The sequence below is a fragment of the Eumetopias jubatus genome, unplaced genomic scaffold, assembly GCF_037043125.1.
Source record: "Eumetopias jubatus isolate StellerSeaLion01/CBP00866 unplaced genomic scaffold, mEumJub1_p1.0 scaffold_11, whole genome shotgun sequence".
NCBI lineage: Eukaryota > Metazoa > Chordata > Mammalia > Carnivora > Otariidae > Eumetopias > Eumetopias jubatus.
In genome coordinates, this window is record NW_028274817.1 from 81,461,632 (window position 1) to 81,474,395 (window position 12,764).

Genomic DNA, 12,764 nt, shown 5'->3' on the forward strand with positions numbered 1-12,764 from the left:
GTGGGAATGCTGTCTATGATTCAAGGTGAATGAATGGGAGGATTCTTAGTTACTTGACAGAGGAATAAGGGTTTGGTGACAGCCCCAGAAAGGGTTCCTTGTAGCAGCCAGAGAAGTGAATGGAGGTACAAGGCTGAGCAAGCAGATGCTACCCTTCCATCCACTTGAATTCTTCAGGACCTTGTTTCTAAGGATAACACAGCTCTAAATTTTCTTGAGAATCTTGAAGGAAGTGTGAGCCATTGGGTTACTTTTTTTTTTCTCTTTCAGTGGCCAGGACTCCTATGCCTGTCAAATGCCAGATAATTACCATCTTTACCCTTGGCCAACCAGATCCCTTTCCCCAGTGAACCTCCCTCCCCCACACACACATAGCAGTCATAGGAGCCACCAGGATTTATTTTGATGAAGATTTTATTGTGGAGGATAATACAGGAGAGCAGCCACCAGGATTTATTTTGATGAGGATCTTATTGTGGAGGATAATACAGGATAGCAGCTCCAGGTGAATAGGTAGAGCTGTAGTGTCCTCCAGCTACCTGGATCCCCAGGTGGTTTTCGTAGGCATTGTGGGTTTCTGGTAAGGCTGCAAGATTACAGTTGGTGTTTGAGGTAGCTAATCAACACAGGGGGAATATCCAGCTGGTCGACGGCTTGTGGTTGGCTGGCCTGGTGCAGAGCTCTGCGGATAACTAAACGGGCCTGTGATAGTAGTGACCGTGGAGTAGCTACAAGGAGAAACAGGTCATAAGAAGCAATTCTCAGTGTAATTCTCTCATCCAAGCCTGCATCCACCCTGCCCTGATTCCTGCAGCCCTAACTGCTTTCTCCCTTCTAAGAAATCCCCCCCTCTGTCCTCAATGCATGGTGCCCGATAGGAACACACTGAGGCCTAGATAGGGCATGCTCAAGGCCACAAAACAGTCATTGGCAGAGCCAGAACCAGAAATTCTGCTAGTGCTATCCCCCACCTTATCTTAGTGATCCCTTTCCTAATAAGGAATCTGTAACTTCTTCTCCACTGGGGTCCTAGGAGAGGGAGGAAGATGGTAGTTTCTCCAACTCATCCTAGAAGGATTGGCTTGGGGGGTTATTTGTGGCCCTTGGACCTCAAAGCCAGAAGGTCCATAGAGCTGAGCTGCTTGAAACTCACCTCGGGCTTGTAGTAGCAATGCAGTGCCTTTATCATCTTGCAAGTTCAGGTCCAGGGAGAGAGATGGAAGGTAGATGTTAGCACCAAAATCAATTAACAGCTGGATGTACTCTGGTTCACAGTTATGATGGAGGCAGATTTCGAGGAGGGTGTGGGGCTGTGGGACACGAGCCAATAGGCGTTGGTCAGTACAGTTGTAGTTGGGGTCTGCCCCATGGAGCAAAAGCAGGCGAAAACAGTCAAGGTGCCCATAGACTGCAGCCAAATAGAGAGGGCCAGAACATGAAGCTATGTTTGATGCCCAGACTGGTAGTTTAGCCTTGACATTGACCTCTGCACCATGGCCCAGGAGTTCCTGAAGGATGGCAGCAGCACCATCACGGGCAGCTGTGAGTACGGGAGAACAGTTGTTGTAGATGCTACCACCAGGACAGGCACCAGCTTCCAAAAGCACATGCACGCAGTCCAGATGGCCATGGCTGACAGCAGTGAAAAGTGGCGTCTGTGCCTTGACATCCAAACTGTCAACATCAGCACCATGTGCCAGGAGGACCTGCAAACACCTGAGGTGGCCATAAGAAGCAGCCAAGCGCAAGGGTGTCCCAGGAACACCCCAGCCACTTCTACTGTTGATGAAACATTTATAACGCTCCTGGCACAAAAGCTGTTCCAAGGTATAGGAGTCATTGTCATACACTGCTTGATTGAGAGCCTGCTTCTCCCCTATGTCGGTGTCCTCCTCCCCCTTGTTGGGCTGCAGGAGGGAGAAAATCTTGGTGATGTCCATGAGGTTCATCTTGATTGATCGGAGCAGAACTATTTTCATGAGCAGGAGGATATGTCAGGTCTGTGGGTGACAAATATTGGGGGAAGACTGAGGGCCCACATAAAAAAGCCTAGATGCCAGCCCTTGCCCCCCACCCTTTACCGTCAGGCTCTTCACTGACGGGCCCCCTTCTTCCAATTCCTACTCCATCTCATTTTAGGGCTCAGAGATGGCTTCCAAAACATCAGGCCATTTCACAGCTTGGTGACTTTGCATATGCTGTCCTGCTTGACCTTCAAACTCCTACTTTCTGGGAAACCTTCCCTAATCTCCTCCTCTTGCTCAGGGACTCCAAAGGATAACAACTAGACTTTAGCTATGAACTTTCACACTATATTTGCACTTATCTGTGCTTCAGTGTATAAACTCCACCTATACCACAACTGGGAATTTGGTAGAGGCAACTTCCTTAGTTCAGAATGTGTGGACTAATGAGGTGGCTCTGGTCTGGCAGTTGCTAGGTCAGCAGAATGTTGTTTTGTGGTGTCAAGTTATCATCCCTAAGCATTCTGACATTAGCCTCACGGGGCAAGCCCTCAATTCCACCTGTCAGCCTTTTAGATGAAGTTCAACCTCCTCACAGTCCTTTATATGTGACCTCCCCTCAGACTCAGGCCTTATGCTTAGGCAACAGAGTTACACAGGAAATGGATGTTGAATGACATTTACTGATTAAATAAAGAGATGACATTACAAAGAACACTTCAAGTAAAACGAAATCAAAGAGATGGCAGGAAATAGTCATTTCCAGGGCAAGTCCTCTTTGGTGGACAACTGGTTTATTCCCCAGGACCACTTCAATACAGAAGTCCCTTTGATTCCCAGCACCTCCTTGGAACCCATGGATTCCCTATCCCTTTAGGTCAAACCTTTTCCTGTCATCTCTGCCCCACCCAGTTTAGAACCTTTGCCTCAACCCTCAACTCTTCTCTCACCATTATCCCCAGGCTTTATAAAATTATCCATGGCCCAATAACTGACTTAACTGCTTGACCTTACCTGTCCTGTTCCTAGTGCTCCAAAGCCAAAGTCACCCACCTTAGTTTGTAATGTCATCAGGATAAGCTGGTAGGTTTTTCGAGCTCATGTCTCCCTACTCTCCCATACCCTGCAGCCATGTTCTTAGGGCCACAGACCTCCTTTTATTCACTGTCTATCTCCACCCCTCTTTGTTAGCCTGGGACCTCAGGTACATACCTCATAGAAAAAAACTGTGAGGTGGGTGGGTGGGGTCTCCTTCAACTTTAGGCCCCTCCTCACCCACTAGCATCAACTCCATATATGGTCTTATTATTTATGCATTTGAGGTATGCAATAATAAGTAAAGGATTTTAGAAATCAGACAGACTTAAGTTTGCAACTGAGCACCCCTAGTTCCTAGCTAAGAAGACTTGGGCAAATCTCTTCCCTTCTTTGGGACTCAGTTTCCTCATCTACAAGACAGAAATGATAGTCCCTGCTTCATGGGGCTGTTCAGAGGAAAAGAGCTACCATATATTAGGTCTTTAAAGGTGAGGTTCCTCTCTCTGCCCCTTCAACCTCCTCAATGGCTCCTTCCCCTCAACCATCTTAGGAAACAAACACTTTTATGGTCCTTCGTCTCACTCTAGCTACTTTTCTCTTTACCTCTCTCTTTACACTGGACATATCCAAAAAGTTGTCTACCATCTACTTCCCTATCTTCCATTCACTTCTTCACCCTCTGCAGTCACCCTTCCTCAATCACACACTGAAATAGTTCTTTAAAAAGTCATCCTTGTGGTTAAATCTTCTGGCTGCTTCTCAGATCTTTCTTTCTGTGGCCTTCCTGGTACATCTGTTCCCACTGACCACTTTCTCTTTCATACTCCTCCCTTGCCTTCCTGACCAGCACACTCTCCTGATTTTTCTCCCCTATGTTCTACCCTGAAATAATTATGCTCCCCTTTGTTCTTTCCTTGATCCTCTTCTTTCCAGTCCCCGAGCTGCAGCTCTCATGTTAATTCCAATGATTTCAAATTTATCACTCCAAGCCCCCCAGATCTCTTTTCAGCAAAAAGTATGTATTCACTGAGTTTCTTCTGGTGCTTCAAAGTCAGCAGTATCACGCTACCACTACCATCACCATCATCACCAAACTTGATCCATAGCTGTTTCTCACTATCCATCTGGTCAACCAAACCAGAAACCCAAGACTCGTTTCAGTCTTCTTATCTCTTTGTCTGACCTTCATCCAATTACTCATCAAATCTTATGGATTTTACTTCCTAGAGACCTCTATAGACCACGCCCTTCAGACATTCCCATTGACAGTGCTTTACCTAAGCCCCTATCATTCTTTGTGTCAACTGCTGTAGTAGTCTCTTAGCTGTTTTTCCGTCTCAATATTTTCTCCACATTATAACTAAAGTGATCATTTAAAAATACAAATCTTGTCTGTGTCAATCCCATTTTAAATCCCTTAGTGGTTCCACTTTCTTTCAGAGTATAGCCCAGATACTTTAATCTGGATCATAGGTCCTTTATGAGCAAATCTTGGTCAACATCTCCAGGCTCACTTTCTGTTATTCCTCTACTTATACCCCATGATCCAGCAATAACGGAAAAGAAATGATGGCTCTCCATATACATCATGCTTGTTTCTGTCACATGCAGTTCCTTCTGATGGGTTAGTTCTTCCAGAGTCTGTACTCTTATATAACTATAGCAGTCATGACACTGTATTGTAACTCCTTTATATGGGTCTGTTTTACACCCACTGCAGAATGAGAGGCCATATAAAGTAGTGGTAAGGCATTGTCTGGAATTCTGCTTCAATCCCAGCTCCACTACTTAGTAGCTGTGTAACCTAGAGCAGATCACTTAATCTCTCTGTGCCTACTTCATCTGTAAAGAGAAGATGACAGTAGTACCTGCTTCAGCGGGTTATTGTTAGGATTAAGTAAGTTAATAATTAAATTAATAATTAAATGAGTTAAGTGTTAGAATACCACGTGAATATAGTAGTCAGTAACTCAGTAATTGCAATACCAAGTTATTATTATTACCTAGGTCTCCAATTTCTCCTATTGCTCCCTTACTTAAAGTCCTATAACCTCAGAGCTGGAATGCATCAAATCATTTAATTCCCTTAATTTAGAGATACAAAACCCAAGACTCAGAGGTGAGCAGGGACTTTTTTCTAAGGTCACATGGTTATTGTCAATTGTCTCATTAGCGAGAACACAGAACACACCTATAATCTTGTGCTTTTCAAAGCTATTTCACATAGTGGGACAGGTAATATCATCCCCATTTTGTAGATGAAGAAAACCAAAGTCTGAGAGGGAAGGGATTTGCCAGGTACCTTACATCAAAGAAATAGCAGAGCCAGAAATAGATACATGTTTCCCTACTGCCCATCCTGTTCTTTCTATTGCAACTTGAAAAACAAACACATACCCCTTCCCCTTGCCTTAAGCAGAGTTACACTGCAGTTCCCAGAATCCTCAGTTTTGAGGATCATGCTGAATTCCAGGGACTTCAGTCATGGAAGATTTCTTTACAGATTATTTCTTCTGACAGCCAATAGGGATTCCCTTACTATTTGATGGAAGGGGAGGCTGGTTCCAGGGAGATGAAGAGGGCAGGGAGTATGGAAGGAAATGCTGAAGCTCTCACAAACGTCATACCAGGAGTCCACAGTAGGGCCCATCTAATGAACCTCCATAGAGTGATCAAGTCATGGACCCACTGACTTGGGTACTTGAGTGAACTGTGCCTTATTAGATAGGATAAGAAAATCTAATTAGTCTATTGTCTAACTTCACCTTGCTGTGGTTATTAAGCTAAGAGTTATTATGTGACCATTATGTGCTAGGATCCCCTTCCTGATCCCCAAAGGTCAGGGGTTTTAAGCCTTTTTGTGTGGCATTGACCTCTATGGAAATTTGGTTAAGTCTCTTATCCCCTCTCAGAATGGTTTTCAATACATAAAATAAAATACATAACATTAAAGGAAACCAATTATGTTGAAATACAGCTATTTTTTAAACTGTATGATATAGTAATAAATGTTCTTTATTAACACATTAAATACCAAGATCTATTAATATTTTCTAAGTGATGATGAGAATAAATGACATTTTCAGATCTTGTCCACAAGTGTAATATGATATGAAATATGATTTCTGGTGACCAAGTTATAGGAACTGGTAATACTACTGCCATTTGCTGTCTGCTCATCCTTGAAATGGTAAATTTCAGTTAGAGATTAGAGGTAAAAAAAGGTAATTGTTTCATCCATGTTTTTGTACCTTTTAAATTCTATCTAAGGCCCTCATGTGGGCCTATGAATACATGTTAAGAACTACAGGGAAATGGTTGGTTTCAGTGGGCCCTAAAACAGTCCTCTACTAGGCATTAGTAGATTATTTTTAAGCTTTACCTTCCTCCCCACAACCTGAGGAGCTCTGCCCTTCTGCCTTTGAGTCCAGCCAGATGCACACCACAATAAAGACAAATAACACACAGGGACACAAAGACAAATCCTTACCTTCCCTATATTGTATAACCACAATTTCCTTCATTCTTGAAGGTCCATTTGGACCCCAGAGCCTTGGCACACACACCCTCTTGGGACAGATATAGCAGGAAGCCATTATCATAACCCTCCTTCCCTGTGTGGACAGATTTCCCTACCAATCGCCCAAGCACCCCCAGAAACCAGATCCAGTAAGAAAAACCTATGAAGGGTGGTGATTACAGGTCCACAGGCCTGCAACCCTAAGGGTTCATTCCTCCCTGGCAGCATCATTGGGTTCCAGGCTCCAGATACTCACTGGGCTTTGGCCTGAGGCCAGGCTGCCTGGAGTTTGCTGCTGCCCCTCTGCAAAGCACTGGGCCCTGATTTCTCCTCCACAGGGAACCCCTATTTGCCCTGAGGCCTAAGCAGGCAGGTCCTTGGTTTCCACTGTTAACAACACTGCTGAAAGGCTAGGCATCAGGTCCAGGGGCTAATTTTAGGCTAACCTCCACCCCCTTTCAAGGGCAGTCTTATCTTACTAGTGCCTTTCTGGGAGCCATCCCAGCAAAAGGAGGGGAGGGGCATTTGTAGGGAAGTCCTGAAAGGTCTGACTGACAGATAGACAGGTGCTTGGTGAGGCAAGGCCTCAGGCTTCTAGTGTGTCCCTGCTTACCCATCCCACCTTTGAAACAAGCAAAAGAGCCAGGCTCCTGCACTGTGGGTGTTCTCACCTATCCACCAAGGGGCCTGAGAAGGCCCAGCCTCCTCTACTACATCTCCCTCTGGGCCAGGGACTCTTTTCTTTCCCTCCCCAGCTTAGCTTCTCTGAATTTCCTTTTTCCATTCTTGAAGGTCCAGCAACACATTGCTCTCCCCTCACACCACCCTGCCTCCACTCCCAAGAGTGAGGACAGTGAGAAGCAGAGACTACCATACTGGAACATGTATCAGTAAAGTTTAAGAAGTTTTTAAAACAAAGTTCGAGAAAGCCCTGTTCATTTATAAAGGCCTCCCCAATACAGTAACCTCAGTTCTGCCTAAAGAACATGCCCACAAACTCTCCCACTCTTCTCATACCAAAGGCAACAAACCAAATATGTACAGCACTGGAAACTTTGTCAAAAGCTCAGTTCCTTTTTTGTTGTTGTTGTTATGTTAGTCACCATACAGTACATCATTAGTTTGTGATATAGAGTATCATGATTCATTGTTTGCGTATAACACACAGTGCTCCATGCAATACGTGCCCTACTTAATACACATCACCAGGCTAACCCATCACCCCATTCCCCTCCCCTCTAAAACCCATAGTTTGTTTCTCGGAGTCCATAGTCTCTCATGGTTCATCTCCCACTCCGATTTCCCCCCCTTCATTTTTCCCTTCCTTCTCCTAATGCCCTCCACGCTAATCCTTATGTTCCACAAATAAGTGAAACCATATAATTGACCTTCTCCGCTTGACTTATTTCACTTAGCATAATCTCCTCCAGTCCCAACCATGTTGATGAAAAAGTTGGGTATTCATCCTTTCTGATGGCTGAGTAATATTCCATTCTATATATGGACCACATCTTCTTTATCCATTCGTCTGTTGAAGGGCATCTCAGCTCTTTCCACAGTTTGGCTATTGAGGACATTGCTGCTATGAACATTGGGATGCATATGGCCCTTCTTTTTACTACATCTGTGTCTTAGGGATCAATACACAGAAGTGCAAATGCTGAGTCATAGTGTAGCTCTATTTTTAATTTTCTGAGGCACTTCCACACTGTTTTCCAAAGTGGCTGTACCAACTTGCATTCCCACCAACAGTGTAAGAGGGTTCCCCTTTCTCCACAACCTCTCTAATATTTATTGTTTCTTGCCTTGTCAATTTTTCCCATTATAACTGGGGAAAGGTGGTATCTCAATGTGGTTTTGATTTGAATTTCCCTGATGGCTAATGAGGATAAACAGTTTTTCCATTTGTATGTCTTCTTTGGAGAAGTGTCTACTCATGTCTTCTGCCCTTTTTTTTTTTTTGCGTTTTGGGTGTTGAGTTTGAGAAGTTCTTTTTTTAATTTTATTATGTTATGTTAGTCACCATAAAATACATCATTAGTTTTTTTTCTTATTTTTTTATTGTTATATTAATCACCATACATTACATCATTAGTTATTGAAGTAGTGTTCCATGATTCATTGTTTGTGTATAACACCCAGTGCTCCACACAGAACGTGCCCTCTTTAATACCCATCACCAGGCTAACCCATCCACCCACCTCCCTCCCCTCTAGAACCCTCAGTTTGTTTTTCAGAGTCCATTGTCTCTCATGGTTCATCTCCCCCTCCGATTTACTCCCCTTCATTTTTCCCCTCCTGCTATCTTCTTTTTTTTTCTTAACATATATTACATTATTTGTTTCAGAGATACAGATCTGTGATTCAACAGTCTTGCACAATTCACAGCGCTCACCAGAGCACATACCCTCCCCACTGTCTATCACCCAGCCACCCCATCCCTCCCACACTCCCACCACTCCAGCAACCCTCAGTTTGTTTCCTGAGATTAAGAATTCCTCATATCAGTGAGGTCATATGATACATGTCTTTCTCTGATTGACTTATTTCACTCAGCATAACACCCTCCAGTTCCATCCACGTTGTTACAAATGGCAAGATCTCATTCCCTTTGATGACTGCATAATATTCCTTTGTGTATATATACCACTTCTTCTTTATCCATTCCTCTGTCGATGGACATCTTGGCTCTTTCCATAGTTTGGCTATTGTGACATTGCTGCTATAAACATTGGGGTGCATGTACACCTTCGGATGCTTACATTTGTATCTTTGTGGTAAATACCCTGTAGTGCAATTGCTGGATCATAGGGTAGCTCTATTTTCAACTTTTTGAGGAACCTCCATACTGTTTTCCAGAGGGGTTGCACCAGCTTGCATTCCCACCAACAGTGTACGAGGGTTCCACTTTCTCCGCATCCCCGCCACCATCTGTCGTTTCCTGACTTGTTAATTTTAGCCATTCTGACTGGTGTGAGGTGGTATCTCATTGGGGTTTTGATTTGGATTTCCCTGATGCCGAGCGATGTTGAGCACTTTTTCATGTGTTTGTTGGCCATTTGGATGTCTTCTTTGGAAAAACGTCTGTTCAGGTCTTCTGCCCATTTCTTGATTGGATTATTTGTTCTTTGGGTGTTGAGTTTGATATGTTCTTTATAGATTTTGGATACTAGCCTTTTGTCTGATATGTCATTTGCAAATATTGTCTCCCATTCTGTCGGTTGTTTTTTGGTTTTGTAGACCGTTTCTTTCGCTGTGCAAAAGCTTTTTATCTTGATGAAATCCCAATATTTCATTTTGCCCTTGCTTCCTTTGCCTTTGGCAATATTTCTAGTTGCTGCGGCTGAGGTCGAAGAGGTTGCTGCCTCTGTTCTCCTTTAGGATTTTGATGGACTCTTCACTCACGTTTAGGTCTTTCAACCATTTGGAGTCTATTTTTGTGTGTGGTGTAAGGAAATGGTCCAGTTTCATTCTTCTGCATGTGGCTGTCCAATTTTCCCAACACCATTTGTTGAAAAGACTGTCTTTTCTCCATTGGACATTCTTTCCTGCTTAGTCAAAGATTAGTTGACTGTAGATTTGAGGGTCCATTTCTGGGCCCTCTATTCTATTCCATTGATCTATGTGTCTGTTTTTGTGCCAGTACCATACTGTCTTGACGATGACAGCTTTGTAATAGAGCTTGAAGTATGGAAATGTGATGCCGCCAGCTTTACTTTTCTTTTTTACCATTCCTCTGGCTATTCGGGGTCTTTTCTGTTTCCATACAAATTTTAGGAATATTTGTTCCATTTCTTTGAAAAAAGTGGATGGTATTTTGATGGGGATTGCATTGAATGTGTAGATTGCTCTAGGTAACGTTGACATCTTCACAATGTTTGTTCTTCCAATCCATGAGCAAGGAACGTTTTTCCATTTCTTTGTGTTTTCCTCAATTTCTTTCCTGAGTATTTTATAGTTTTCTGAGTACAGATCCTTTGCCTCTTTGGTTAGATTTATTCCTAGGTATCTTATGGTTTTGGGTGCGACTGTAAATAGGATTGACTCCTTAATTTCTCTCTCTTCTGTCTTGTTGTGGGTGTATAGGAATGCCATTGATTTCTGCGCATAGATTTTATATCCTGCCACTTTACTGAATTCCTGTATGAGTTGTAGCAGTTTTGGGGTGGAGTCTTTTGGGTTTTCCATATAAAGTATCATATCATCTGCAAAGAGTGAGAGTTTGACTTCCTCTTTGCTGATTTGGATGTCTTTGATTTCTTTTTGTGTCTGATTGCTGTGGCTAGGACTTCTAATACTATGTTGAACAGCAGTGGTGATAGTGGCCATCCCTGCCGCATTCCTGACCTTAGGGGGAAAGCTCTCAGCTTTTTCCCATTGAGAATGATATTCGCTGTAGGTTTTTCATAGATGGCTTTTATGATATTGAGGTATGTACCCTCTATCCCTATACTCTGAAGAGTTTTGATCAAGAAAGGATGCTGTATTTTGTCAAATGCTTTTTCTGCATCTATTGAGAGGATCATATGATTCTTGTTCTTTCTTTTGTTAATGTATTGTATCACGTTGATTGATTTGCAGATGTTGAACCAACCTTGCAGCCCAGGGATAAATCCCACTTGGTCATGGTGAATCCTTTTAATGTACTGTTGGATCCTATTGGCTAGTATTTTGGTGAGAATTTTTGCATCTACGTCTATCAAGGATATTGGTCTGTAATTCTCCTTTTTGATGGGGTCTTTGTCTGGTTTTGGGATCAAGGTAATGGTGGCCTCATAAAATGAGTTTGCAAGTTTTCCTTCCATTTCTATTTTTTGGAACAGTTTCAGTAGAATAGGTATTAATTCTTCTTGAAATGTTTGGTAGAATTGCCCTGGGAAGCCATCTGGCCCTGGGCTTTTGTTTGTTGGGAGATTTTTGATGACTGCTTCCATTTCCTTAGTGGTTATAGGTCTGTTCAGGTTTTCTATTTCTTCCTGGTTCAATTTTAGTAGTTGATACATCTCTAGGAATGCATCCATTTCCTCCAGGTTATCTAATTTGCTGGCATAGAGTTGCTCATAATATGTTCTTATAATTGTTTGTATTTCTTTGGTGTTGGCTGTGATCTCTCCTCTTTCATTCATGATTTTGTTGATTTCGGTCATTTCTCTTTTGTTTTGATAAGTCTGGCCAGGGGTTTATCAATCTTGTTAATTCTTTCAAAGAACCAGCTCCTAGTTTCGTTGATCTGTTCTACTGTTCTTTTGGTTTCTATTTCATTGATTTCTGCTCTGAGATTTATTATTTCTCTTCTCCTGCTGGGTTTACGCTTTATTTGCTGTTTTGTTCTCTAGCTCCTTTAGGTGTAGGGTTATGTTCTGTATTTGAGACCTTTCTTGTTTCTTGAGAAAAGCTTGTATTGGTATATACTTTCCTCTTAGGACTGCCTTTGCTGCATCCCAAAGCTTTTGAATATTTGTGTTTTAATTTTCATTGGTTTCCATGAATTTTTTTAATTCTTCTTTAATTTCCTGGTTGACCCATTCATTCTTTAGTAGGATGCCCTTTAGCCTCCATGTATTTGAGTTCTTTCCGACTTTCCTCTTCTTATTGAGTTCTAGTTTCAAAGCATTGTAGTCTGAAAATATGCAGGGAATAATCCCAATCTTTTGGTACCAGTTGAGACCTGATTTGTGACCTAGGATGTGATCTATTCGGGAGAATGTTCCATGGGCACTAGAGAAGAATGTGTATTCCGTTGCTTTGGGATGGAATGCTCTGAATATGTCTGTGAAGTCCATTTGGCCCAGTGTGTCATTTAAAGTCTTTATTTCCTTGCTGACCTTTTGCTTAGATGATCTGTCCATTTCAGTGAGGGGGATGTTAAAGTCCCCCACTATTATTGTATTGTTGTCAATGTGTTTCTTTGCTTTTGTTATTAATTGCCTTATATAATTGGCTGCTCCCATGTTAGGGGCATAGATATTTACAATTGTTAGATCTTCTTGTTGGATAGACCCTTTAAGTAGGACATAGTGTCCTTCCTCATCTCTTATTACAGTCTTTTCTTTAAAATCTAATTTGTCTGATGTAAGGATTGCCAATCCAGCTTTGTTTTGGTGTCCGTTAACATGGTAAATGGTTTTCCACCCCATCACGTTCAATGTGGGGGTGTCTTTGGGTCTAAAATGAGTCTCTTGCAGACAGCATATCGATGGGTCTTGTTCTTCAATCCAATCTGATAGCCTGTGTCTTTTGAT

The 12,764-nt window shown here is 42.5% G+C and overlaps 1 protein-coding gene across 1 annotated transcript in view; it reads right to left on the bottom strand.

The window, feature by feature from the left end:
• Positions 1-396: 396 nt before the first annotated feature.
• Positions 397-12,764, bottom strand: part of ASB12 (ankyrin repeat and SOCS box containing 12) — a 109,283-nt gene continuing 96,915 nt past the window's right edge. The window contains exons 3-4 of the mRNA XM_028126596.2: positions 1,154-2,000; positions 397-728 (exon numbers count right to left, since the gene is read on the bottom strand). Of these exons, the coding sequence (XP_027982397.1) occupies positions 595-728; positions 1,154-1,979 (960 nt within the window). The 5' untranslated portion in view covers positions 1,980-2,000 and the 3' untranslated portion in view covers positions 397-594. The remainder of the gene's footprint in view (positions 729-1,153; positions 2,001-12,764) is intronic.